The sequence below is a fragment of the Saccharomyces kudriavzevii genome (genome assembly GCF_947243775.1).
Source record: "Saccharomyces kudriavzevii IFO 1802 strain IFO1802 genome assembly, chromosome: 5".
In the NCBI taxonomy this organism is placed as follows: Eukaryota; Fungi; Ascomycota; class Saccharomycetes; order Saccharomycetales; family Saccharomycetaceae; genus Saccharomyces; species Saccharomyces kudriavzevii.
Genome location: NC_079276.1, coordinates 121981 through 148936, shown reverse-complemented (window position 1 = coordinate 148936; position 26956 = coordinate 121981). Strand labels below are relative to the sequence as shown.

General features: G+C 37.4%; 14 protein-coding genes and 3 non-coding genes across 17 annotated transcripts; 7 read left to right on the top strand and 10 right to left on the bottom strand.

The window, feature by feature from the left end:
- Nucleotides 1–522: 522 nt before the first annotated feature.
- On the top strand, nt 523–1665 carry PMI40 (mannose-6-phosphate isomerase PMI40; the record flags this gene model as incomplete). The annotated part of the gene is made up of 1 exon (XM_056227395.1): nt 523–1665. The coding sequence occupies one exon, from the start codon at nt 523–525 to the stop codon at nt 1663–1665; it is 1143 nt and encodes a 380-aa protein (XP_056087220.1).
- Nucleotides 1666–1901: 236 nt separating this feature from the next.
- On the bottom strand, nt 1902–2615 carry NOP16 (Nop16p; the record flags this gene model as incomplete). Its single annotated transcript, XM_056227394.1, has 1 exon — nt 1902–2615. One exon carries the CDS (start codon nt 2613–2615, stop codon nt 1902–1904), a length of 714 nt encoding a protein of 237 aa, XP_056087219.1.
- A 1475-nt stretch (nt 2616–4090) lies between these two features.
- MNN1 (alpha-1,3-mannosyltransferase MNN1) lies at nt 4091–6250 on the bottom strand (the record flags this gene model as incomplete). The annotated part of the gene is made up of 1 exon (XM_056227392.1): nt 4091–6250. One exon carries the CDS (start codon nt 6248–6250, stop codon nt 4091–4093), a length of 2160 nt encoding a protein of 719 aa, XP_056087218.1.
- Nucleotides 6251–9048: 2798 nt separating this feature from the next.
- On the top strand, nt 9049–9726 carry IRC22 (Irc22p; the record flags this gene model as incomplete). The annotated part of the gene is made up of 1 exon (XM_056227391.1): nt 9049–9726. The coding sequence occupies one exon, from the start codon at nt 9049–9051 to the stop codon at nt 9724–9726; it is 678 nt and encodes a 225-aa protein (XP_056087217.1).
- Nucleotides 9727–10016: 290 nt separating this feature from the next.
- Nucleotides 10017–11309, top strand: WBP1 (dolichyl-diphosphooligosaccharide-protein glycotransferase; the record flags this gene model as incomplete). Its single annotated transcript, XM_056227390.1, has 1 exon — nt 10017–11309. One exon carries the CDS (start codon nt 10017–10019, stop codon nt 11307–11309), a length of 1293 nt encoding a protein of 430 aa, XP_056087216.1.
- Nucleotides 11310–11431: 122 nt separating this feature from the next.
- Nucleotides 11432–11868, bottom strand: GIM4 (tubulin-binding prefolding complex subunit GIM4; the record flags this gene model as incomplete). The annotated part of the gene is made up of 2 exons (XM_056227389.1): nt 11432–11748; nt 11850–11868. 2 exons carry the CDS (start codon nt 11866–11868, stop codon nt 11432–11434), a joined length of 336 nt encoding a protein of 111 aa, XP_056087215.1.
- A 190-nt stretch (nt 11869–12058) lies between these two features.
- On the bottom strand, nt 12059–13087 carry YEA4 (Yea4p; the record flags this gene model as incomplete). Its single annotated transcript, XM_056227388.1, has 1 exon — nt 12059–13087. The coding sequence occupies one exon, from the start codon at nt 13085–13087 to the stop codon at nt 12059–12061; it is 1029 nt and encodes a 342-aa protein (XP_056087214.1).
- Nucleotides 13088–13306: 219 nt separating this feature from the next.
- Nucleotides 13307–14155, top strand: VAB2 (Vab2p; the record flags this gene model as incomplete). Its single annotated transcript, XM_056227387.1, has 1 exon — nt 13307–14155. The coding sequence occupies one exon, from the start codon at nt 13307–13309 to the stop codon at nt 14153–14155; it is 849 nt and encodes a 282-aa protein (XP_056087213.1).
- Nucleotides 14156–14623: 468 nt separating this feature from the next.
- On the bottom strand, nt 14624–15637 carry YEA6 (NAD+ transporter; the record flags this gene model as incomplete). Its single annotated transcript, XM_056227386.1, has 1 exon — nt 14624–15637. The coding sequence occupies one exon, from the start codon at nt 15635–15637 to the stop codon at nt 14624–14626; it is 1014 nt and encodes a 337-aa protein (XP_056087212.1).
- Nucleotides 15638–16067: 430 nt separating this feature from the next.
- MIT1 (Mit1p) lies at nt 16068–17981 on the bottom strand (the record flags this gene model as incomplete). Its single annotated transcript, XM_056227385.1, has 1 exon — nt 16068–17981. The coding sequence occupies one exon, from the start codon at nt 17979–17981 to the stop codon at nt 16068–16070; it is 1914 nt and encodes a 637-aa protein (XP_056087211.1).
- A 1054-nt stretch (nt 17982–19035) lies between these two features.
- Nucleotides 19036–19284, bottom strand: SKDI05G0620 (uncharacterized protein; the record flags this gene model as incomplete). The annotated part of the gene is made up of 1 exon (XM_056227384.1): nt 19036–19284. The coding sequence occupies one exon, from the start codon at nt 19282–19284 to the stop codon at nt 19036–19038; it is 249 nt and encodes an 82-aa protein (XP_056087210.1).
- A 751-nt stretch (nt 19285–20035) lies between these two features.
- On the top strand, nt 20036–20884 carry GCN4 (amino acid starvation-responsive transcription factor GCN4; the record flags this gene model as incomplete). Its single annotated transcript, XM_056227383.1, has 1 exon — nt 20036–20884. One exon carries the CDS (start codon nt 20036–20038, stop codon nt 20882–20884), a length of 849 nt encoding a protein of 282 aa, XP_056087209.1.
- Nucleotides 20885–21044: 160 nt separating this feature from the next.
- Skdi_5.trna6R lies at nt 21045–21116 on the bottom strand. Its single transcript has one exon. It is a non-coding gene; the product is annotated as a tRNA-Arg (tRNA).
- A 191-nt stretch (nt 21117–21307) lies between these two features.
- On the top strand, nt 21308–21380 carry Skdi_5.trna5K. Its single transcript has one exon. It is a non-coding gene; the product is annotated as a tRNA-Lys (tRNA).
- Nucleotides 21381–21568: 188 nt separating this feature from the next.
- On the bottom strand, nt 21569–23683 carry GLC3 (1,4-alpha-glucan branching enzyme; the record flags this gene model as incomplete). The annotated part of the gene is made up of 1 exon (XM_056227380.1): nt 21569–23683. One exon carries the CDS (start codon nt 23681–23683, stop codon nt 21569–21571), a length of 2115 nt encoding a protein of 704 aa, XP_056087208.1.
- A 537-nt stretch (nt 23684–24220) lies between these two features.
- On the bottom strand, nt 24221–24997 carry UBC8 (E2 ubiquitin-conjugating protein UBC8; the record flags this gene model as incomplete). The annotated part of the gene is made up of 2 exons (XM_056227379.1): nt 24221–24863; nt 24993–24997. The coding sequence occupies 2 exons, from the start codon at nt 24995–24997 to the stop codon at nt 24221–24223; spliced, it is 648 nt and encodes a 215-aa protein (XP_056087207.1).
- Nucleotides 24998–26698: 1701 nt separating this feature from the next.
- Nucleotides 26699–26770, top strand: Skdi_5.trna4Q. The gene has a single exon. It is a non-coding gene; the product is annotated as a tRNA-Gln (tRNA).
- The last annotated feature ends 186 nt before the right edge of the window (nt 26771–26956 follow it).

Below are 26956 nucleotides of genomic sequence, written 5' to 3'. Positions count from 1 at the left end.
TTACAATCTTTCACAAGTTTAACAATTTCAGGAATTTATTAGCGGTTTGTTCCCTATTTCGCAATGCCCTGGCGTGGCTACCATAACTCTCGCGACCGAGCGCCCATTACTTGCTACTTCCTGGTTGCGATAATTTTTTGTCGCGTCCGTCTCTTTTTTTCACCGCTGTTTACTGTCGATATAAACATATAAATATATATATACACGAAGCAATTCCGGTATTTTGTATGTACGTTTGTTTTCTGTTATCGCTGTCCCTTGAATGCATATATAACTCCACACCAGGCAATTCCAAGCATGTCCAACAAGCTATTTAGGCTAGACGCAGGTATGTACTACTTTTCTTAATGTTTGCACTCTTTCTCTTTTTTTTGGTTTGCTGACTAACGCGTACGATTTTTTATAGGCTACCAACAATACGACTGGGGTAAGATCGGCTCCTCGTCTGCAGTTGCTCAATTTACTGCCCACTCTGATCCTTCTGTTCAGATTGAACAAGACAGACCATACGCAGAACTATGGATGGGTACTCACAGCAAGATGCCATCCTACAATCATGAGTCTAAGGAATCTTTGAGGGACATCATTTCCAAGGACCCTTCCGCAATGTTGGGTAAGGACATTATTGAGAAGTTCCATGCTACAAACGAGTTGCCCTTTCTTTTCAAGGTCTTGTCCATTGGAAAAGTTTTGTCCATTCAAGCTCATCCGGATAAGGCTTTGGGCAAAACCTTGCACACTCAAGATCCTGCGAACTATCCTGATGATAATCATAAGCCTGAAATGGCCATCGCGGTCACTGACTTCGAAGGGTTTTGCGGGTTCAAACCATTGCAAGAAATTGCCGATGAATTGAAACGCATTCCTGAATTGCACAATATTGTGGGTGATGAAACTTCCCGTAATTTTATTGATAACATCGACCTTTCTGCTCAGAAAGATTCTGCAGAAGACGAAAAAAACAAAAAACTTTTACAAGCTGTTTTCAGTAAAGTCATGAACGCTTCTGATGACGAAATCAGGATTCAAGCCCGTTCCTTGGTGGAAAGATCGAAAAATTGTCCCTCTGATTTTAATAAGCCAGATTTACCAGATCTAATTCAAAGGTTAAATAAACAATTTCCCGACGACGTAGGTTTATTCTGTGGTTGTTTGTTGTTGAATCATTGTAGATTAAAGGCTGGTGAAGCTATCTTCTTAAGAGCCAAGGATCCTCACGCCTACATAAGCGGTGATATTATGGAATGTATGGCAGCCTCCGACAACGTAGTTAGAGCAGGCTTCACTCCAAAATTCAAGGACGTTAAGAACTTAGTCTCTATGTTGACCTATACCTACGATCCTGTGAACAAACAGAAAATGCAACCTTTAAAATTCGACAGATCTTCTGGCAATGGTAAATCAGTCTTATATAACCCTCCAATCGAAGAATTTGCCGTTTTGGAAACCACCTTTGATGAAAGGCTTGGTCAGAGACATTTTGAAGGCGTCAATGGCCCAAGTATCTTGATCACTACAAAGGGTAATGGTTACATTAAGGCTGATGGTCAAAAATTAAAGGCTGAACCTGGTTTTGTCTTCTTCATTGCTCCACATTTGGCTGTTGATCTGGAAGCTGAAGATGAAGGCTTCACCACTTATAGAGCCTTTGTGGAACCAAATTAGTTTGCTTTTCCCATTTTCCTTTCTTTCTAGTTTCTAGCTTTCGTACATCTATAAGAAAAGAGAATAGTATATTTATTACCTAATTTGTGCTTCATTTGCAGTTTTTTGAATTTGTTTTATTGTTTTATTATAAAGTGAAGTAGAGATATCAATCATAACTTACTGCTCTCTAGCATATTTGATATTGATGCATAAAATTACATATATATGTATATATGTGTGTGTGTAAAATCCGATTAATAATTGCTTTCGATCGATTCAGTTGCGATATTATTTCTTTTTTTCCACTTAAGTATTCTTCTTTTTAAATCGCCCTCAGATTGTTGAAAAATGTTTAACTTCTTGTCGAAGAACATTTTTTTGCAATCATCCCCATGCTTGTCATATAATCTTTCTAACCACTCTTCCTCCCTTTCGCTCTGGCAACGTTCTCTTCTAAAAACTGGCCTAGACGCAAATTTCTCCAATTGCTTAACTACTTCGGTCCCCTCGCCGGTCTGCTTAGCCTTCATTGAGTCGACATCCTCATCCTCATCAAAAGAAACTTTCTTACCATAAACAACTCTTACTACTTCGCCATTCTCGTCACGTTGTATCCTTGCCTCACCTTCTGGGATCTCATTTTCATCGAGCTCCACACTAGCTCCCACATAATCATTCTGCTTATCTTCATCTTCGTCTTCATCTTCGTCTTCATCCATGAAGGACTTCGTTAATGGCACCCTCTTAACCACGGTATTTAGGTCGGCCTCTTTACCACCAGCCGGTGTTTGCAACTTGGCTCTTAAACCTAGCTTCTTATAATTTTGTGCCATTGTTAAGGAATAATCCCAGTTAGCAGCAATAATTGGATTGGACTGAATGTTAATCTTCCTTTGTTTGTCTTTGGTCCTCCTAGTTGCCTTTCCAACGGAAGATCTGTTCATTTTTCTTTTTCTTACGGATGTCATTGCCTATTTCTTTTTTTTTAAGTGGTATGTTTTGCGGTTCCTTGATGGGTTCGATATCTTCTCTTGCTCAAATATTTAAAGACAGATTACTAAATTTGAAGTTCATCTCATCGCTTATGTTTTTTTATCATTTTTGAAAATTTTCGATTAAAAAAAAACTGCAGAGAAAAAAAACGTTGGGGTAACCTTTAGTTGGTATATAAATGGTATCTTTAACCAATAGATTATACTTAAGTTGCATTCTGTCAAAAAAGATCAAAGTGGAACTGCCCTGAGCTGCGAGACACAAGTTTATGATATAACTTGATTGCTTATAGAGATGATCTGATATACTATTTATGAATGTGGAAATGAGTCCTATTCCTGCAATAAGATTGCTCCTAGGAATCTGCCGCACAATAGCATCGTATCATATTGGGGGGGGGGGGGCAGAGTCATGGCATCATGCGGGCTAAAAGCGAACATAATTGGGTCATAGCAAATACGGTTCGTCAGGTAAGGTTACTAGGTATTTCATACTAGTTATAAGTAAGAAAATGAACAGTCCAACCCACGAAACGAAAAAATGTATAAAATAATGCATCTCGACCAGATCGATTGGATTCTGACTAAATGCGGTTTTTGTATCTTGTCAAAACTTGATTATTGAAATTTTCCAATGTATAAAAGTGGACTAATAATCTAAATTTCATAAGAATCAAGGAAGTACATTTGTATTCGTTAGAGGGTTCCGTCCCCGAACTTTATATAAATAAGCTGGTTTAGTGGTATGATAATTTTGATAGAGAAGTATGTTATATTTCATATCTCTCATCAAAACTACAGAGTATTAACATCTGATCAATTATTCGAAAAATCTCTCTTATCATAGTCTTTATGCATTCAATGTTTTTAATCGATAATATAACTATTGATATGAATATTCGCCGTCAAAAGGAAATTATACTGTTATACTCTCTACTAAAGGCCCCAAGAATCTATTTTTTATTCATGAGAACTTTAGGCTTCTAGGCAACAAACAATCTGTATCTACTTTGACTTCTAGAAAAATAAAATATGAGGCACTTCAAAGAAAATTGTCAGGAAAAAAGTTGTTAGGTTAATTTTGGAAAATAATTAAATAATTAAAGCAGCTCTATATTCTAGTGTTCGATAAACATCATAATGAACTGCATTATATTAATATCTGAAATTATTTTAGTACCTGTACAACAGACTCTAATTACTATTGATTCGCTCATTATACGTGACAGAAAACCTTCTTTTAGGTTACAGTGGTACCTCACTTCCCTTTCTGGATGTTTATGGAGGCTAAGGCCGCAGCAACAATTTAGTACAAAAATTGGATAAAGAAGCTGTTGAAAACAACCACAAATGCAGCTTTCGTTCTATTTAAGATGCATATTATATATAGTTTACAGAGAGTATCATCAAGAACAAGGTTAAAAACAACATCAACCAGATGTAGTCTAATATTACTCATGCCCTGGGGTTTCTAGTTGTTTTATTTCATCTTCAGTAAATGCTCTGGTTTTATCTTTATTAGCATGTGACCAGACAGTGTTGACGGCGTCAATGTGAAGGCGCTGGTCAGTATCCAGAGCAATTAGTTGGCCGTGACTCGTCCTATGGTTATAACTGTACGGTTTCAGAATGGTTTTGTGAGTGGCACACCATATATAGCCACCACAAGCTCCTTCAGAAGCTCTATGCCAATCGTCCGACTTTGGATCAGGTAAAATCACGTATTTGCTGCTAATTGGGGTAAGGTAATAATACTCTTCCATATCTTCATAAGCCTTGAATTTTTCTTTAAATTTTTCAAAATCGCCCTCTTTTTTCCAATCATCCTTAGCAGAGTTTTCGTGCTTACAAAACGTTCCCCCACCATTCACCCAGAGTAACGTTTTTCTGTCAGTAGACATATGAGCTATTTGTCCGGAACATATCTCAATTGCTGCCTCTTGCCTCTTCCCGTTCAAATCAGTTTTTTTAACATAATCGCCAATGGCACCAGAATATACTTCTTGCAGTGCGTAATGGTGGCCAGAAGCCAAAAATCCTAACCAAAAATTCTCTTTATCACCGTGTGTGCAATGAGACGTATGTTTGGCCAAATGAATCATACTGGCAAGAATCAGAGGAATTGTATGTTCTGATTTATCTATTGCAAATAAACCAGCTTCTAACTGGTGCTGTCTTCTATGATGAAAGAAAGCTTTGAATATATGCTCCTCGGGCTTCAAATCGTTATCACATCCACTGAGAACACGATCAGCGTCGATTAGGAGTGAACTTTTAAAATTTTTGGACTCAAGTTTTCTAGGTAATAGAGTCTCATACCTGGCAATACATCTTTCATGCACATTTTCTTTGAGGGCTCTTTCTCTGTAAAAAACAGTTCCCGTTTTTTGGTATTCCGCAGTTTCGAAATATTTATCAATTTCTTGGTAACTAATGGCATCAATATCTAAGAAGACAAATTCTTTGAAAAGATTAAACAGAACTACCAGCCATTTACTTTTATAACTGTCAAAGTCATTTTGCCACTTGGGATGTATAGTATTAGAGACATCAAGAAACCAAATCTCTTGTGGAACGTTAGTGGAATTGTCATATTTATTCTCAACTGGTTTGAAATCAGGGCTTCTTGCAGCGAATATAAGTTTGTCAACTAATTCTTGTGACAGTTCGTTGCCTCTGTAGACTATTTGAATTGGCAAAGTATTCCCCTGAAATCTTAGAGCAGCTATAAACTTCACGGCCAATGGAAATTGATTAGAACCTAAACTCAACACAATACCGCGGTTTGCTACTTTAGCGCTCATGTCTCTCCAATTCGACCAGAAAGTTTTTGATGGATTATATTCGTATTTAAAGAATTCGTGTACTTTATTTTCTTTATTATCGAACTTGGGTAATAAGCCTTGGTCAAGCACTTTTCCAAAAGGTGATGTGATTTTTGGAATTATTTCGTGAAATGTCTCGGCGGTGAAGTTATTTACAAAAGGAAACATCTTGTGCTCGAATTCAAATTGGTCATAGTTCTTATAGTTATTCGTATCCTTCAAAAGTGTGACATTCAATGCTTCAATTAATTTTGATTGAATCTTTTCCTTTTGAACTTTATCACTTTTAGGAAATATTTCTTGAATATTGACAGGATTTCCTTGCATAAAACATTTATCATACGCTCTAATTCTCTCAAACCCTAAGAACATATCGTTTCTTCGGCGATATAGCTTCTCGGATTCTTCATCCATTGGGTTTCCATCTGCACCCTTAACATCATCAACTTCTTCATTATCATTAATGCTGTACATTAATTTATGAACACTATTAGACCAGTCATTGTCCAGCGTGTAAAGGGTGCGAAAATAAAATTTGCACCGGTCTTCCAAGCTCAATTCATTGAAGTGCTTATAATGACTCCTTCTATTAATCAGCCAACTAGAATTCCTTTTGATATCCATGAAATTGTCATAAAAAGGAACCGATTCTAATGGAGATACTGGTATGCTGTTTATTGGGTCCATATCAGGAGAGCCGAAGGCCTCCATAAGCACGTCACGATCTACATTATCCAATCGTTCATTATTTGAACTGTTCACGCTGTTTGAGCGTAGATTATGCATAAGTACATTATCACGGTGCGAGACTAGCTGGAATAGCCCTAAAATAATAAGCACAGCTCCGACTATAACCGGTATAGTACATGATCTCAAGGACCTTCTATTTAGTATAAATCTCCGAAGGGCCAACATGTGACCTTCTGTAAATATTCTCGTTATTGGACTGATCACAACGAAATCACATCATCGGTGAAACACAACAAGATCTAAATATTCGTCTTTACAAGTAGAGTTTTTATCAGCTTCAAGTCCTTTTATAATATTTCTGAAAACAATCTTGCCTTAAGCAATAAAGCATCTTCACAAAGGCAAAATCTGTAGGCTAGAAGAAGAAAAGCTACAATTTTACAGTGGCGCCGGAGCCTCATCCTGAGATATCTTGAAAGGCCTGGACTGAAACTTTAAAACACCAGCAGCTCATCATCTTGGAAGAGCGTGTCTGAAGATAAGCCCGATAGTTTGTGTCCTATTTAGGTTAAAAGCACGTGGCACGGGAAGCGCGCACACTGTTTTCATCGTTTTACTGCATATTGGTGGCCTGGCCGTCCTGGAACTTGCATGATTAAGTCTGCCGAAAGCCAGGGTTCGCAGAGTGGGATGTCTTTTTTTTCGCGGTTGCTTCTGAGTTACCATGCATTGCCCAACTGTTGGCAAAATAGTCATTGCAGCTATTGCCTAACAGCCTTCTAAGATTCAGCATGAAAATTTTTCATCAGGCTCACCATAAAAGTTGCTATTTTTGCGCAGGTTGGGTTGGGTGCGCGTCATAACCCGAAGTAGTACGTAACATTGGCTCTCGGGTCCGCAGTAGTTCTGCAGAACAAAAAGAAACGGAACACGAAATAAAAAGTTGCCGCACGTGCATGCTTTCAATGTACTCATATACTGCTCTAACCCCCAATCGCGATTGTCGAGTCATATCCGCCCAACCCACTATTTCATCTCTATCCAGGTTTCCGTCCGAAAAATCTTTCTGTGCTTGACTGCTTTATCATAATTTAGATTCTTCCTTTTGTTTGTTGAAAAGGGTTCCTTAAACTATTGCCATATTCACGCTCGCACACGAACTTAACAAATAAAAAACTACACTTATTTGATATATAACGAATAACTGCTTTTTGGATTGAATCGTAGGAACGGTGAATGTTGACAAAATGACTAAATTTCTCTGTCGTTTGATGGAACAAATTTATGAGTGCAGCCACTTCATTCATTGTCTTTTCGTCTTAGTCTTGCACAGTAGATTATTTTTTCTAGGCAATAGCTTTTCTATAATAAAGACTTTACGGCACTGTCTACAAAAATTATTTGGCTTTCTTAACCAATTCAAAAATTTGGCCATATCCCATATCGCTTCAAGCACGACATTAACATTATTTTTAGAGATATTTGTCCTTCTATGTGGTGCAACTTAGAAAGTTCAAAAACCGAATTCCTATGAAAAATCTTGAGTGTTGTTCATAAAATTGATGTTTTCCTTCAAATTAACCCATTTAATTTATTCGGAAGGTAAAAACATCAATTTTTTAATTTTTTCTTTTTTGAACTTTAATAGTATTTTTGTGTTACATAGAAAATTAGAGTTAATTTATTTTGTTTTTGCTTCACGTGATTATCTTCTCACTTCGATTTTATCGATTTCATCAAAAGTTGATTCTTTGCATACAGACGCATAGTATACGTACATCTTTAAAATTTTTAGCTTTGCTAGCTTTTTAATATTCGAATGCCCATTCAACCATTTTTCAGTAGACGTACTTTAAGTGATGTGTTTCCTAGGTAAACTTGGTAGAAGAATCGGGTTTAATGATCTCTAGGACGGACAGGAGGAGTACAAGAATTGGTGATACGTTTTTTTTTTCTAGATGGAAAATCGAGGGCGCTGATCTTTTGAAGCTAGCTCTCATGACTTCATAACAGCTATTCAAATAATTACGATAATGATGAACGAAAATGTGACTTTCAATATTATCAATCCTTGCCTTTTCTTTTCCCTATGTCAATTTGAATCACATGGTCACTACAAGATTCCATTTTTCTTAGAAAGGCAATAAAAATTAGATGTTTAAAATAAGGTAAAGGGTTTTCCTCGAGGACATAGGAATGCACAGAAAGGGAATCAGTAAATCTACACAATATTGTAGATTTGCTTATCTTCGTTTTGCACGCTGTCACTCATTAATCCTTTTACACTGTAAATTCTAACGGGCTTCGGCTTCCACTAATTTTGATGACACTTGGATCTGGTATTGGGTCCCTAAAATTTTACGTCATCTTTCGAACACCGTATATGAGAATACTCTAGTAACAAAAACAATAATTTTAATATGCTGCACTAGTAATCAACGAACAATAGTTGATTACTGTTCTTACAAATTATTCACTTCTGAAAAAAAGGCGGAAATATACTAAATGATAAAATAATTGATGCACATGTATATATAGCTGCAGTGCCAATGACACCCATGATTGTCACTTCTCTGTATAAAATCGTAAATCATGTAGTCATTTCACGTGATAATCTAACTGATGAGAGTTTATCCTTTCTGATTACTTGCTGTATTTATTCAGCCGTGATAGCGATCAATGTCGTTTCCAGCGCTCGCTAAAGTGGAATACTTGATTATATCAATTTTCAGAATATTTGGTGGTCCAGCTCAGCAGTCGGGTAAGCGTTTTTGTTATTTGGGCCTCAAGATTATTTGATGAGACTGCAGATTTTGGAAAGTAAGAACATATCAACGGTTAGGAGTATAGGTGCAAGCAAAGATTTACCGTTCACTAATTGATAATTGGCGACTATGAAGTTTTTTAAGTTAGTTAGTTTCACCGTATTGAGTGTTTTAAGCTGTCTTTGCGTTGCTATATCTGCTAATAGTAGTGAGAATGTAGAACAGAACCAAGATGTTGCTGATGCCGTAGCGCCGCCTTCAATCAACATGGAAGTGAAGTATGATGTTACTGGGAAGGAATCAGATGGTTTAGATACTCTCCTTGAATTTTACGCTCGGGATACCGCTACTTTGGCCTATAATGTCACCAATTTGGAAGATTCTAACATCACAATTGTAGGTGTCGCCGGAACAATTGTCACGTATCCACATGGATATCCTGTTGCAAACGTTACCTATGCTGATGCAGGGCCTTATGAAATGAAAGTTAACGGAACATCAAGCTTTGGACAAGACGTTACGCTAGATTTACCTGAAGGACAATACTTTTTGATTCCGTTTTTGTTTGCGTCTAAATCTGATGAAATGATGAGAGTTGCAGCACCACCAACTCTTTTTGAAATTATCAGCCCACCAATTTCCTTTTTTAACCCACAGTTTTTATCCGTTCAGATCATTTTTTTGGTCATAGTTGGTGGTTTAAGTTATTGCTACATGAAGTCTAAAACAAATCAAAGACCTATTAAAAAGAGGGTTGCTGCCAAGAAAGCTGATGAGTCATGGTTGCCAGAAACATACAAGAAATAAAAGCCCACATGAGAGCCCTGATGACGATAAAAAGCTGCAAATCCTTTAAGTATATATATACTTGTATACCTTTATTCGAGGACATCCCGTTGTCGATATTCTGTATTTTCAAGGCGGGTTACTGTATAATTCATTGCACCAACTTACGTCTAAAAAATACCAAACGCCTCTTGAAAAGAAGATTACCTTTAAAGAATTGCATAGTCTACCAACTTTCTTGTCGGTTTCGAGTGCCTACACGATCATTAACTGTACTAAATCTTATAAATATTTTCCTCTAGTTTTGTAAGATGCAGTTCAGTTGGAGTTTTTTCTTATTTGTTCTTCTCCAGGCCATTTTTGCCCTGAGCAGCCAAAGTTCAAAAACGCTAGTTCTTTACGATCAATCTGTAGAGCCATTGGAGGATTACACAGTTTACTTAAGGGACCTAGAAGAAAGAGATTACGAACTGGAATATTTGGACATCAATAGTACTTCCACTGCCGTAGATTTGTATGATAAAGAACAAAGATTATATGATAATATTATCATTTTACCCACCAAGGGAGGCAAGAATTTAGCTAGACATGTTCCTATTAAGCAGTTGATTAGATTTTTTGAAAACGAAGGCAATGTACTATGCATGACTTCTCCGGGTGCTGTTCCAAACACGATTCGTTTATTTTTAAATGAACTGGGCATATATCCAAGTCCAAAAGGACACGTTGTTCACGACTATTTCTCGTCTTCTCCAGATGAGCTAGTCGTTTCTTCAGATCACCTTTTGAACGGGCATGTTTACAATGGCAAAAAGGGAGAACAGTTTGTTTTAGGAGAAAGCTCAGCTGCTTTATTAGAAAACCGGGAACAAATCGTGCCAATTTTAAACGCTCCAAGGACATCCTTTACCGATTTTAAAGGTAAAGGTAACTCTTGGACAAGCGGAACTCAGGGTTTCCTTGTCGTTGGTTTTCAAAACTTAAACAATGCTCGTTTGGTGTGGATCGGGAGTAACGATTTCTTGAAGAACAAAAATCAAGATGCTAATCAAGAATTCGCAAAAGAATTACTAAAATGGACATTCAAAGAAAAATCTGTAGTTAAAAGTGTACACGCAGTTCATTCGCATGTAGATGGTACTGATTATGATGAAGTGCCTTACAAAGTTAAGGATAAAGTCGTATATTCTGTCGGCTTTTCAGAGTGGAATGGCGAGAAATGGGTACCACATATCACCGATGATCTTCAATTTGAGTTGAGACAAGTGGATCCATACTATCGTTTAACCTTGAAACCAAGCGGAAATGACTCGGAAACGCAGTACTATACCACCGGTGAATTTATACTTCCAGACCGCCACGGTGTGTTTACTTTCCTCACTGATTATCGCAAGATTGGCCTTTCGTCTACTACTGATAAAGATGTTAAAGCTATCCGTCATCTTGCTAATGATGAATACCCAAGAAGTTGGGAAATCAGCAATTCTTGGGTTTATCTTAGCGCTGTTTGTGGTGTTATTGTCGCCTGGATATTTTTTGTTGTTTCTTTCGTTACAACCTCCTCTGTTGGCAGGAAACTTGAAACATTCAAAAAGACCAACTAGTATACCTCTTCACATCATTATGGTTCTTTATACAGTGCTCGTGTGGATATATAAGTGTATTGGTTATACCTATTTATATTTTCTGCTAAACTAAGTACATTAAAGAAGTTAGAATCAATGGCTTAGTTTTTAACAACTTGAATCTTATTATCTTTCTTCCATTTTTCAAAATCTTGTGCAGTTTTTATTAAAGTCTCTTTCATTTGACTGATTGTACCTTCTAGATTTTCTTTCTTAGTTTCAAGAACAGGTAAACTTGTTTGAACATCACTTTCCACAAGTGCGCCACCTATCATCCTGTAGCATTTCCTTACCGGTTCAGCATTCTTCAATGTTTTGAGAACTACGTCATGTTCATCTTTGTCATGACCTAATTCTATAATCTTTGCCTGCAATTCTTCTAAAATTTGCTTGTACTCATTATATTTTGCTTGAAAAACTATTTTGAAAAATGAATGAATTTGTGTTAGTAAAAATAGGGCTAATCAATTCTGAATGTAGCACTTGATTGGGGATTTTGCATTTACAAATCTTGCATACTGTTATTTCTTTGTTCCATTGCTATAATGCTGTGCCCCTCTTGACGACTGAGTTTAAAGATGGATGAATTTTCGTGCACGCCATTTTGTCATTTTTTTTTTTCATTCAATTGCAAGTGACGCGGCTTTGCGATTTTCCAAAACTTACTCTACCGACTGCAAATTTATGTAATATAAAATAGAATTTGAAGTCAGCTCTAATATACCTGTTCATTGATCTTTCCCCAATGCTTCTTTACTTTCAAGTCTGGGACGAATCGATCCAAGCGAGTATATAAAAGCACCAAAAAAGACTAGGCAAACTCCAAAGTAGCCGGTGTACGAAAGACTATTACCAAAAAGATAGACGCTTAGCAAAAGGCTTAAAAACTTCCTGACAAGTAACGTTATAGAAAGCGTCAAGGCATTCGTTTGACTGGCAAGCATATTAACGCCCTTAACGCAAAAAAATTGCGTCAAAACATTGAAAAAGAGGAAGGTTTCTGCGTGCGGGATTTTAGTCGTTCGACCAACATTCAAACATATCACTCTCTTAGAGTTTCTCATTGTTCGATATTCGTAGATCAACTGTTTTCCGTTCAAAAGAAATAGAGGCATTGATAAGAAGTGACTGTAAAAAACATTCTCTTTCCAATGCTTACCATATTTTTGATACGTACGCTCATTGTATGCCGAAAGTAAAGATGAAGTGAATGATGAAAGCATTAGTATATAAAGACCAAAAATGAAGGTGCTATCTATAGGCTGATCTTTTCCATATTTCAAACCTTGCAGTTTGAAATCTTGGTACTGGAAGTCGGAATCTTTATAGAGTGATGCAATGATAGCCCCAACGGTTAGAAATATTGTTGATGCTACTTGAGTTCTTGTATATTTCCTACCATTTAATAACCAGCTTGTAAACATGGTTATGACCGTTCCAAAACATCTGAAAACAATATGAATTGGAATGGATATGTTGTACTTAAACACGCTATTATTCGTTGTAGAGGAAATATAGAATAAAACGACAGAAATAATGTAGACGTGAAAGGGCGTTTTCAGTGGCTTTAGGTAAGGAAAAGGTCGATGAACATCTATAAAGCTGGGGAGACTTTGACATGTAACGAACAAAAATTGACAAAATGTGATGAGGTTATTAGCGCCGCTTGTTCTATCACCCATTAATTCTTCAAATGTAATAACATTGGAGCAGCAACCTCCGAACACTAAGGAGAATGCCTTTAATAAGCTCTGCATTCCCTATGTTTCCCTGATTAAATGGGTTTTTCCTTTTTATTTTCCCATATGATTTCTCTAGAATTTCAATCATCTTGGATGCAAAGTACCGAGTATTTTTATTTTTGTCTCGGAAGCAACTGTGTTCATGGAATATGGCAATAAATAAACATAAGGTAAGCAATATTTAGCGTATAGGCAATTTGATTTTCAATACAAAGAGGGTGAGATCATTCAAGCATGGTAGCAGATTTGACTAAAGGTATATTAAAATGGAAATCAAAAATAGAGTTTGACGCCGTTGCTGATAGTTCCTTTTACCAGGATTTGAAGGACCTACCCCCCCTTGCATCACATAGAAAATTAACACAGGCTGCCATTTTCAGTAGCACTAAGTATGAGTTACTGCAAGTTAAGGAAGACATCCTGTCTATTTATGAAGTTGTAAAGAAGGACACTGATGAGGAATGCAATCAGATGCAGCAAATTGAATTCCACTTGAAGAAGTCTTTAAAAAAGGTAGAACATAGTTATAAAAGTGTTTCAAAGCAGAGGGCCTCAACTGGTGGGATTAATGGAAATGACTGTCTATTGATCAGTGCAGAAAAGAAAATCTGTTCATTGAATGAGGAGCTCGCTCGCATCGATGGTATTGTTAAAGATATCGTGAGCAATTTTATTGCATTAGATGCCAATCTCCCGAAGAAGGGCCAATTATTGAAAAATAATTCAATAAATGAAGCTCACTACCCACTTCTCTTTGATTTTCTGCACATAGCGTGCCCAGGATCTACTGTCATTGCCACTGAAGCTAGTGTGCAAGGGGATGACTTTACCTCCTCCACTTCAAAACACGATGAGTCTCGCAAGGAAAGCGTAAATACTGCTGATGGGATGAACGAGCTGCGAAGCGATTCCTTTGCGTTTCGACCAAATCATGACGGCAACGAATCAAGTTTTAAAAAATTTTTACCCCCAACCATCAAAAAAAGGAGCGGTCCTTCCATTGAAACCAATTTTGAAAATGTTAGCGCAGATGGCCTCATTCACGCCAAATCTTCTCTAAAAAACTCGATATCTTTGACTTGAATCAAGTTTGAAATATACGGAGATTCTCTCAATATAAAGTGTATTTTCAGTACGGATTCTAGGAATGGCACTGTTGGAGAAGGCTTTTGGTTTATTCTGGCAAAGTCTCCTTCATTTAAAAAAAGGGCTATTTTTCTTGTTTAGTTATTTGAATTGGGTTTTCTGCACTTTTCGTGACACAATGTAGTTTCTAGTTTCTAGTTTCTAGTTTCTAAACCCTTTCTCATCATTCAGACAAGCCTGGAATTTATGTATTTGTTTCTATAAAATAGCCAAAATTCCCAGGTTAAGATATCCCTTCTTGATTTCTGTTGACACTTTAATCTAAGATTAAAAATGAACTAAAATAGAATAAACATTTATTTAAGGTTTGAATATCAAGACAGAGCAGCGAAAGTCTTGTGGGAAGAGTTATGATGAACATGCTCCTTTGCTACAGACCTTAGTCTACCTTACGTGATTTTTCTACTATACCTTATTGAAAAAAGCACTCAAATACTTCTTAGAGTATTCGAACGACACCAACGTCACCACAGCAGAGGGTACTGTTCTTACCAAATTAGTGGCAAATCCAGAATAAAATCCGGCAAAACCCTCTTGCTTATACGTGATTTTGATCAGTGGCAGTAGATGGCGTTGTACGGCATCGGGAAGATCAGACTTCAACTGCATTCGAGTTCGAAGTATTTCGTGAGGATAAGTCACAGTAGACGCTACCATTTTAGATAACATAGATGCCAATATTAATCTTTGGAAGTTCGAGCTTGTTACATCTGTTGATAAATCAGTCGATTCTGAATACTTGAGCCTAATCTTTAAATTCTCATATAACGGAAATTGTATGGCAACGTTCAGCATCCCTAGAAGGGCTGGTACTAAACCAGCATAAAGAGCTTTGACACCCTCTTGTTGGATGATCTTTTTGAAAGTGTCTATGGTACCTTTGTAGTGAGTGGAGTATTCACCAATGCCTGTCTGTAGCATAAGTCTTGTTTTTACTACCCAAATCGGATTTGTTGCAACCGTAGAGATGGCACCTGCAGTAATTGCAGAAGAAGCGTTTGAAAGAAATGGGCTATGTGGGAAAATATCGACAGAATATTTTCTGCTAAAGTCGTAGATGGAAAAGTAAATCATCAAGGTGGGAATGTAACCTAAAACTGTTGGTTGTAGACCTTTATAAAGCCCAGCAGCACCTTCATCTTTGAAAATAGTAGCAAATGTGCCGAAAAACCCTTTATAATGCTGACTCTGATGGCTCATGTTCTGGAGGCCTTGTGCCTGTAATCTTGTTTTTGCAACATCAAAAGGACAAACTAGCATTGCAGATAGAGCACCAGATAGAGCGCCTGCAATTGCGGCAATTATCGGATCAGCATTCTTTTTCGGACTTTTTGGTTTATTTAGAGTTGCATAATCTTCGTTAGCTAGTGACGTTTTATTTTGATTTTCTAGAGCCGTCTTATGGCCTTCATCATTCATTATGTAGCTGTAGTGAGGGTTTCACTCTTCATCAAATATTAGAGGATATATTAGGATTTGTTGATTTTTTGATGTGCGCCTATGCTTATTCTCTTATGTACGGATTTGCTTATCTTTTCCTATTCTTTTTTCGTTAGCGAAAATATCGAGAATTAATTCCAACAATAATTTCAAGAAAAACGTCAACAAAGGTGACTTTCGTAGAAAATGTTAAGAAAAACTATGCGCCAAGCAGAGATATTCCATAATGTCAAAAAGTAATAAATATGCTTTTCATGAGAAAATGGAAAGAAAATTGAAGGCATGATTACGTAAAGAAGCAAATATATAAAAACTATAGTAAAAAATGTATAAACTTCATGAATAGACCAATTACTGAATGAGGAAAGAAAGAAAAGAGAAAATCGGCGTACTTTTTAAATATATTTACTTATTGTGTTGTAGTTGAAGTATTTGTATTGAGATTGTTCATCGTATCATTGTTAGTGATGTTTAATATGTTATTATTCGGATGCCCCATGGCAAAGTTTTTATGATCGTTGGGCTCTTGCTGACAATGATGATGTTGAGGGTCTGATCCAATAGTATTCAAAGCGTGGCTTGAATTTATTATGTTTTGTTGCGACGCCGTTATTGGGTATACTGTGGGCAAAGGATGCTGGTGTTGATGCTGGTACATTGATGGATTCTGGGCACTAGCCATGGCATACTGCGGAAACCCTTGATAATACACTTGCGATGGAGTGTATTGTTGAGAATTGGCGTATGCAGGATTCGATAACATTGTGCCTGAATTCGTGCCTGCTGTTCCAGAAGGTTCCGCGTTTGGGTTCGAAGTAGTACTCTCTTGGGCTCTCTTGTATGCAGAGGAGCTGTAATAAGGAACGTTCACGTTCATAGAATATATCGGATAAGAAGTTGTAGAAGAAGTGGCGCTTGGGTTGTTATTATTGGCCTGATGGAGTAATGGTTGCATATTAGAAACAGGCAGCCCATTTTCGGTTGTACCAGAAGCGCCAGGAGCGCCTGTGGTTGCTGATGCTGATTGACTTTCGGTAGGGTGGCCATAATAAGGGTGTTGTGTTGAAGAAGTGGAATAATTTTGATTATCGTTTGTTGCCGTGTTCGCTACAGGATTTGGGGGCTGTGTGGTATAGTAATTCGGATTATTTATTGGAATCGTTGTATAGTAGAAGGGGTAAGAAATTTGCCCTTGCTGTTGCTGGTTAATGAAATCGCCAGCAGTACTATATGCAAAGGAGCCATTGGGAAATCTACTTGAGTTGTTATTGTTTCCAGTATTACTATTAATATTATTGTTACCGTTAGGATTAGTGTTATTGCTACTATGAGTATTCATGCCAGTGGAGTTTGCATTATCGGGAGATTGAGTAATATAAGGTGGATTCGTTGTATACATTAAAGTTGTCGATGGCAACGCGGGGGCAAATTGATTGATCTGATATCCAGAGCTTTCATCATTTTTATAATAATAATTTTTGTTTGCACTAGTGAATTGATTACTGCCAGCAGCATTTATATTAGCACTATTATTATTTGTGGAAATAACAGTATTTAGAGGAGTGGAAGAGTTACTTTTGTTGTTTATATTATTAGAACTGCTTGTATTAGTGGTTGAGTTATTTTTCACATTGCCCAAAGTCGTGTTTTCCATGGCGACAATTAGTTCTTGTGAAGGTCTGATATCTTTTAGAAAAGGAGAGGCCTTAGGCGTCGCTAAACAATTTTGTTTGATATCCTTTACAGAATAGTACGAGACAATGTGTAAATTTTCAACAGAATTGAATGGAGGTCTCTTCAGCTTCACTGATATTGTTTTTTTCACCAAGCCGGTGTATTTTAATGGCAAATTGGAACGATTTGATGGAGAAATGGATGACTCTTGGTCTGATTCAAAATTTGAATGAGCCATAGTAGGTGGTAAATCAAATTGATGATTCTTCAAAGGAGGTAGCTTAATTTTCGACGAAGAAGAATTATTCTTTGCACCAGATGTTCCATCTGGTACGATGGTGGAGTCGGCATTGCCACTCGACGTGCTATTAGAATTAACGTTGGAGTTTTCTTTATCGAGTTCTTTGTATATTAAAAATTTGCCCGATATCCTAGATGGAGACCAAGAAACGCCATCAGTCCATCTCTTGATGCCGGAGATTTCTTCAATGAAAACGAATATGCTACCGGAAACAATTAGATAGGGTCTTTCAATTTCATAGGGTCTTCTTGGTATATGTTTCAACTTACCATCCAAGGTCGCTTGGAGGATAAGCAAAGCGTCATCTTCATCTTCAATATATCCTTTGAAAGTAGGCTCGATATCCATTTAGAAATTTCGTTGTTCTTCCTTGTGTCTAGTTGTGTGTGTGTGATTATACGGAGAGTAGGGATGGGAGGAAGCGTCAGATGATACAGATACTTGCTTTTTCTTGGAAATACAGTATAGGGAACGGCGTAAAGAAAAAAAGGCTATATTATCGATAGGTGGAAGGAGGAAGAATGGATATTAAATATTATTGAAATCTTAAAAAGACAAACAAACAATCAAAAGGCTACTGATGGATGACAGGTTGTTTAAACCACAGGCAAAAACGAAGGGTTTTCGAAGACAGAAATGAAACGGAAACAATCGGGAAACGAAAAAATACAAACAAAACCAAATAGCTTCCTTGGTAGCTTCCGTCTAGCTTAAATTTAAATTAGATGCAGTAACGAGGTTTTGAGTTATGAGAAAAACACACAAAGAAGGGGTAAGATGAAGAAGAAGCGGTCAAGTTGAAACATACACATCATAGTACACAATCAAATAAGAAGAAAAGATAATAACAACCTACGAGAGTACGCGAGAATTTAGCGTTAGAATTACAGTTAGAATTACAATTACACTTACAATTTTACAGTTTACAGTTACAGTTGCCGGCAAAAAAGGAGGGAGACGCGCCATTTTTTGCCTCGTTAACGAACTTTAAACGTAAAAAAAAGAAATGTACGGAGACTAAGAGGAAAACCGACCTGCGGGATTACGTAAATGACGAGAAAAACAACAAAAAAATACGCCTCCACCCACACCTCAATATTTGAAGGGGGATTTGCAGGAAAAAAAAAACGCAAAAAAAGACAGCCTCTGTTCGTTGCGATTGATCATTACCTACGTAAAGATCTCTGTTTCCTGTTCTTTGTTTTCAAAACGGCTGACTTGGCTGGCTCGATCGATGCCTTGAACTATATCCCACCCACGCGGTCTGTTATGGGCCGTCCCCGATCCGCGTGTGGATGGAGCTATACTCTTCTTTGGTCAGCGGTTGCCGAGCTAGCTTACCAACAACCGATGGCGCTATCTTATGCTCATCATACCGCAGGCTGCCGTTAAAAACTTGATATTACATCAAATTTTCTTTATCATGTTCATTATTGGTGGACGCCTTAATGCACATCTGCATGCATGGACGCGTGCTGCACCCATACATTTTGTAATCCCTGACACCACCGGCATCTTGTAAAAAACTGTTCTTGTCGTGCCGGACATCGTCAAATGCCTGTAGTGACATACACGCACCGCCTTTCCGAGCTCCAATCTCCAGCCAATTAGATTGGAGTACTTTTGAAGATCTTCGGGAAATAAAATGCATCAGCACAACAGTTGGAAGAAGAAAAAGGTGAAAAATTTCTGAATTTTGACAGAATAGATAAATACTCCATTTTTTCCCTCTCGCTCTCGAATTTTCGTTTCTCTTTTTCAAACATATTATGGCTCGCTATCTTCTTACTTCTTAGTAGTTCTTGGTCTCATATAGAGTTTTAATAAAACCAAGACAAAACAAAACAACACAACACCCCCCCCCCCTTCTTCATCCCCTCAAACTTTTTTATCCATCAGTTACACTAGCGAATTTACAACTCATCAGCCGCACAGCTTACTCATCTACTTCGCAATCAAAACAAAATATTTTATTCAGTTCAGTTTATTAAGTTATCATCAGTATCGTATTAAAGATCATTGAAAAAATGGCTTGCTAAACCAATTGTATTTTGTTTCCAAAGTAGATTATTATAAAAAATTATAAATTAAGAGAATAATGTGTTGTTAAATATATTAAAAGAAAAAATCTTATTTTTCCTTTACTAATTAAAGTCCCTTACTTTTTTCGAAAACTATCAGTTTTTTAAAGAGTTATTTGTTTTGTTACTAATTGCTATCATGTGTCCGTAGAATTTTACTCACCCAAGATGTTTCCGTAACGGTTACCTTTCTATCTAATTATCCAGGTTTATTTACCCAATAAAAATTTCCCTATACTATCATTAAATTAAATCATTATCATTAAAGTTTTGTTTACCAATTTGTCCACTCAAGAAAATAAAAAAATAAATACAAATAAAATGTCCGAATACCAGCGAAGTTTATTTGCTTTAAATCCAATGGGGTTTTCACCATTGGATGGCTCTAAGCCAACCAACGAAAGTACTTCTGCTTCCACTACCACTGCTAAACCGGTTGTTGGCCAATTGGTTTTTGATAAATTTATCAAGACCGAGGAAGATTCAATGATTAAGCAAGATGCCCCTTCAAATCTTGATTTTGATTTCACTCTTCCACAAACAGTAACAGCTTCTAATACTGAGGCGGTTTTGCCAATTCCTGAATTAGATGCTGCTGTGGTAGAGTCCTTCTTTTCATCAAGCACCGACTCAACTCCGATGTTTGAATATGAAAACCTAGAAGAAAATTCTAAAGAATGGACTTCTTTGTTTGATAACGACATTCCAGTTACCACAGATGATGTTTCATTGGCTGACAAGGCAATTGAATCTACTGAAGAAGCCTCTTTGGTACCATTTAATCTGGAGGTATCAACGATCTCGTTCTTGCCCACTCCTGTACTAGAAGACGCAAAATTGAGTCAAACAAAAAAGGCCAAGAAACCAAATTCAATCGCTAAAAATTTTCATCAACATCATGGAAATGATGACGAATCAAGACTAGATCATTTGGGTGTTGTTGCTTACAACCGTAAGCAGCGTTCGATTCCATTATCTCCAATTGTACCGGAATCCGGTGATCCTGCCGCTCTAAAGCGTGCTAGAAACACTGAAGCCGCGAGACGTTCTCGTGCAAGAAAGCTGCAAAGAATGAAGCAATTGGAAGACAAAGTTGAAGAGCTACTCTCCAAGAATTATCACTTGGAGAATGAGGTTGCCAGACTGAAAAAATTGGTTGGTGAAAGCTGATTTCATCTAACTTTCTACCTTATTCTCGTATATATTGTGAATATATACATATACTTTAAAAAAAATAAAAGATGACCTCTTTATCTCGAATTTTGTTTAGTTTACGACGTACAGGATGTACGTCGTAGCTTTCATTCTTTTGAAAGAAAGAAAAAAAAAGCACTCACGATGGGGGTCGAACCCATAATCTTCTGATTAGAAGTCAGACGCGTTGCCATTACGCCACGCGAGCGTCGTTATGTGGGGACTACGAGCTAGCAGCTGGGGTTATTGATCAAACTCCTTACTTAAATTCATCCTCTTCTGCCCCATGCATGGCTCTGTCGGAACAATAATCAACTTTGTCCATGAATTACTAGTTTAGGTGATGTCTAAATGACTGAATGAGTAAGCAAAAACTAAGCCTAATTTTCCAAGAAACTAGCCTTGTTGGCGCAATCGGTAGCGCGTATGACTCTTAATCATAAGGTTAGGGGTTCGAGCCCCCTACAGGGCTTTTATTTTTCTTTCTCCGGTCAAACAAACGTTTACGCGCCCTTATGACCATATGGTGCTACTGACAAATATTGTTGTTGAATATCAAATGTTCGTTTTTTGTTATATACGTTTAAATATGTACTCATATATTGAAGAAAAAGAATCATTGAATCTTAATTCTGTACTATTAGCAATAAAATGTAAAGTTTATTCTTTTAAAGCAAGAACCAAAGCAACTCTACTAGGAATATAGACTTGGAGGAAATTTTTCCTATTGTTCCATTCCAAGTCAGTGGTAAAGAATTCAGAACTTTCGTCGATTCTGTTATGTCCGCCAAATTCAGCACGATCTGAGTTCAATACGATGTGATAAGTACCAGCTTTTTCAACACCAACTCTATAATCGCTGTAACTATTTGTGGGATGGAAGTTAAAAATAAACAATAGATTATTTCTTTCAAATACGATCATTTTGTCGCCTTCATGTTTTAAAGAAACATATGCTTGTTTTGTGTTCAACCACTTGTGCTTTTTTTCGCATAACTGCATCGATCTATCAAACTCATTCAAATTCTGGTAACGTAACAAAGGATCATCAGCCAGATTGAATTGTCGACGGGCATATTTATAGCTATCACCATTGTTGGCATTAGGGAAATCCAACCATTCTGGATGACCGAACTCATTACCTTCAAAATTCAAATAAGCTTCACCTCCTAATGAGTGGGTGATCAGCCTAATCATCTTATGTAGAGCAATACCACGATCAATAACGATGGAAGGCTCTTTTAATACTGTCATGTCGGTATACATTGCGGCATCCATCAGCCAAAACGCTAAAGTCTTATCACCAACCAGAGCTTGGTCGTGGGATTCACAATAAGCAACAACTTTTTCACCATAACGTCTATTAGTCAAAGTGTATACAATGTTGCCCATCCCCCATTCGTCATCTTTTTTCTCCTTGATCAACTTGATCCACATATCAGGTAAAGCCATAGCAAGTCTATAGTCGAAACCAGTACCACCAATGGAACGAGGTAAACATAGAGTTGGATAACCAGAGACATCTTCTGCAATAGTGACAGCCAACTGAGGGAGCAATTCATGAACCAAATCATTGGCCAACATCAAATAGGATAGAGCCTCATGGTCTACAAAGGATCTGTCACGAGAAAGATATTCGTTATAATCACCACTAAAGGAACCGCCTTCACCAACACCATGGTGGACATATAGCATTGAAGTGACACCATCAAACCTGAACCCATCAAACTGATAAATGTCAATATAAAAAGCCAGGTTTGCTAATAAGAACCGCTGTACTTCAAATTTTCCATAATTAAACAGACGTGAATCCCACAACGGATGTTCACCTCTACCAGAGCTTATAGAATGAAAGTATTGATGATCAGATCCATCAAACATGTTCAACCCATCTTCAACATTTTTAGACGCATGACTATGAACCACATCCAATAGAACTACGATACCCATGCCATGTGCGGTATCTACCAGTTCCTTTAGTTCTTCAGGGGTACCAAAACGAGAGCTTGCCGCAAAAAAATTGGTCACTTGGTAACCAAATGATGCATAGTACGCATGCTCCATAATAGCCATAAGCTGAATGGCATCGTAGCCAAGATATTTAATCCTGGGCAAAACCTTCTCAGTGAATTCTTTATAGGTAGTAACCTTTGGTTCGGGACTTGAAATACCGACATGTGCTTCATAAATTCTTAGAGAATCTGCAGATTCATTGAAATTTGGTCTTGGATTTACAAATTTGTAAGAGGTTTCAGGATTCCAGAATCTACCTTCATAAGCAGGCCCGAATTCCTTGGAAGTGTTCTTCGTAGGCTGAGTGGCTCTTGTAATCCATGCAGGTAAACGGAAGATCTGAGTGCCATCAGGTAGGATGAACAAGACTTTAATCTTAGAATCATGAGGAATAGCAAAATCACCATTGGACAAGGGGGGGAGGGTGATGGTGAAATTTCCGAATTCATCCTTGCCCTTAAGTTCATGAGAAGTAGTGTCCCAATTATTGAAATCTCCTACTAGAAATGCACGTTTAGCGTTCGGTGCCCATTCTTTATATGTGATTTCTTTGGTTTTCGGGTTGGCATGCAATCCGTATGACTTGTATGAATCTCTGGCAAACTTACTCAGCGACTGATACGAACCATCAGGGGTGGCATGAGTGATATCGTAGGACCACTTGTCAGCTAAATATCTTCTCTCGGAAAGTACATCGGCAAAGGGTTTCAACCATGGGTCGAATTCTACCGCGCCTTTGACGTTATCAGGAATGTTGTACATTGTGTTCTTAAGGGTTATACAAGTTTCAGTTGGAGCTTGTTTGTTAATGTCAACGTTAGCTTCTTGTCACTTGTATGCTATCAGGAAAATGAAGGTAAGAAAAGCACGCTATTTTATATGCTGTAGCTACATGTTCCTTGTTGAAAACTGGAAAGCGTTCCTTGCTACCCTGTTTGTTGGTGTCATTTGTCTCGACCACCTTAACTGTTGCAACAGCCCCTTGAACGAACCTTATTTGGCCACCCCACGAGAACGCGGGGAAATATGATGCCGTAATATAGGCAAAGAGGGGTGATGCGGAAGATATTGACAAAGTTTACTTGAATGAATAATACTATTGCTCGATCAGTATTGCATTGTAACTAGAATCCCTCTACCCTCGATGGCAGGTTATGAAACACATGGTTTCAGGGACCGGAGCGGCATGTACCTAGTAGGATGCTTGCGGTAGAACTGTGTATAGAGTAGACTTTCTGGTATTGTTTATATTGCGGTATACTTCCGATATACTATATAATATATATACGTTAAGGGTTTCTAGACCCCATTTTCCTCGTCTTCGTCATCACTGACATCTATGTCACTCAGGTCTTCACTTAACTCATCCAAGCTATCATCAGCGCTGGAAATATCAGTATCCTGCATATCTTCATCGGAATCACTGCTCTCTTGGGCAATTCCATCGCCATCAATATCGTCATTATCACCGTCTTCACCAAACATCTGCTCGTACTTTTCCTTTGTGGCATACTTGTCTATATATTCCTTAATCTTTTCCTCATATAATTTTTTATCTCGTAATTGCAGTGTGGCGGCTTCGTTGTTTAAGGGATCACTACCATTGGGTTCCTTGAGCAGCCCCGGTATCATCCACTCCAGAATATTTATTAAGTCATATAAAGGTGACCATGTAGAATTGATCACGTCCAAACAGATAGATCCCGACGCGATATCAATGTTGGGGTGAAATATCTTGTTAACGAACCCTATGCTTGGCGACTTGTACGGATAATTATCAGGTAACTCAACGTGTAATCTCCAAACACCATTTTCATACGGCGTGTCCTTTGGACCCAAGAATTTCACATGAAATTCTTGCATGCTATCGTTGACTAGGTCCACCTGATGATCACTCATCAAGAGTTTCATTACATCTGTTTCAATCCTTCTTTTAGAGCTACTGTTTAACCTTAACTGGGCCATTGGTTTATTTGGCGTTTCCTTTGTTAGTGATTCTGGTTCTATCGCATGCTCTTTTGAAGCAGTGATATACATATATATATCTATATATACATCTTATCAAACATACCTCATCTTTCGTATTTCGCTTTTTCTTCCGATATAACTTATCAAATACTCTTGGATTCCAACTTTTGTTTTCTAAAATCTATTCAAATATTGTCTTTCACTTGACTGGTCGCAATATTCGTGAAAGGTAGCCAAACTGAAAAACCTGCCAAAGCCTTGCATTAGAATGCTTAATTTGCGTAGATAATCCTTTCGGTCCTCACCCTTTTTTACCATTCACTTCTCCGGGGGTGGTTACCCGATAGTTGAAGCCTAAATGACAGCCATTTAGAAAGAATAATATGGTGGTGATCTTTATGTGTGCATGATCAGCGGCCTACAAGTATATTTTTGAACGATAGTCAACTTTCTTCCATACGTTGTTAGTTGTGCTACGATTATTAAAAAGTTTTGATAGACGGTTTTTAAAAAGTAACATAAATTATGAGATAGGTAAAAGATCCAACTGCCACCGAAATTAGTGAGGGCTGAGGCGCAATGATTGATAACGTAACAGCATCAATGAATGACAAAGTTTCCAGCAAGGAAAAAAAAAAATCTGAAGTGTTATGTAGAATTGACGAACTGTTTGCCAAATTAATGGAATCCTAAGAATTATCTCAAGATTCGCACTTATGGTAGGCAGGCACCTTTTTATATAAACTCGCGAACATCAACTCAGAGTTAATCTTCAACTAATAGATCTTCAACTTCGGACTGTACTTACCGTCCGAACGGCTCGTTAATCATTTCTCCATTCTACGACTGATACGACGTCAGTGTAACATATACGAGTACATTTTCAAACAGTTGCTTATATCAGCTCGTCTGGACAATGACAAAACCGCTTGTCCTCAAAAAATGATAATTAGTGAACCTAGATGAGACATAAGAAACCGCGATTGAGTTAGAAATGAAGATCTAAAGTTAGGTTGCAAAGTCTAATAGCCTATTAGTCCTCTGTTGTATTACGGGCTCGAGTAATACCAGGGTAATTTAGCAATCCTGTTGATAACAGGGAAGTAACTTGTTTGCTAAACTAGTTGTCACGATAATTCACGGGGTGTTACTTATCTATATCTAATATATAAGATCTAGTTTATACTTAAAGGGTGGAAGCGCAGAATCTCGGATCTAATCTAATTGTTCGTCTATTTATATTTCGTGTGTTTCATTTGGGTGAGGACCACGTTCTAGAATGTAATTACGAATGTGGTGCTGATATCTTGTACGACTTATATTGATTTATTCCAGGCACGTGTTTTATTGACCATTTAATTCTTGTGACATTTGTTGGGATTCCATTTTTGATAAGGTTAATAATATTATGTATATAGGATATACTAGAAGTTCTCCTCATGGATTTAGGAATCCACGAAAGGGAATCAACGCTTTTACATAATCTTATTCTTATTTCTTTCTTCATTTTATACGTCTTTATTCATTGATCCTATTGCATTATCAATCCTTGCACTTCAGCTTCCACTAAATTTGATGACTGTCCTGAATCTTATTTCACTGGTCTAATAATTTTTGTCATCTTCTTAACACCGTATATGATAATCTTCTAGCTACGTGATTGAATGTATTAATCAGCTGTACTAGTAATTGATGGATAGTTGATTATTGTTCCAACATGTTTATAGATATTTCCGTCGCGTTCATTATGAGGTACTGTCGCCATGTTGAGGAAGCTCATGCTGAGATACAACATTTTCGTAGTTACAAGGTTTTATAGTGTAGTGGTTATCACTTTCGGTTTTGATCCGGACAACCCCGGTTCGAATCCGGGTAAGACCTATTCTTTTTTACGGATAGTACGACTTCATGTTCTTTTCAAAGTGCATCTGAAAAAGCAATGAAGAAGGGGGGGTATTGTCGACTGGTTTTTTATTACAATATAGCTTAAAAACAGAGATACAGATCTTACCTACGATTTGCTTATATAGCCTCTTTTTTCCCGTTTTTTACTTTTTTCTCTTGAAA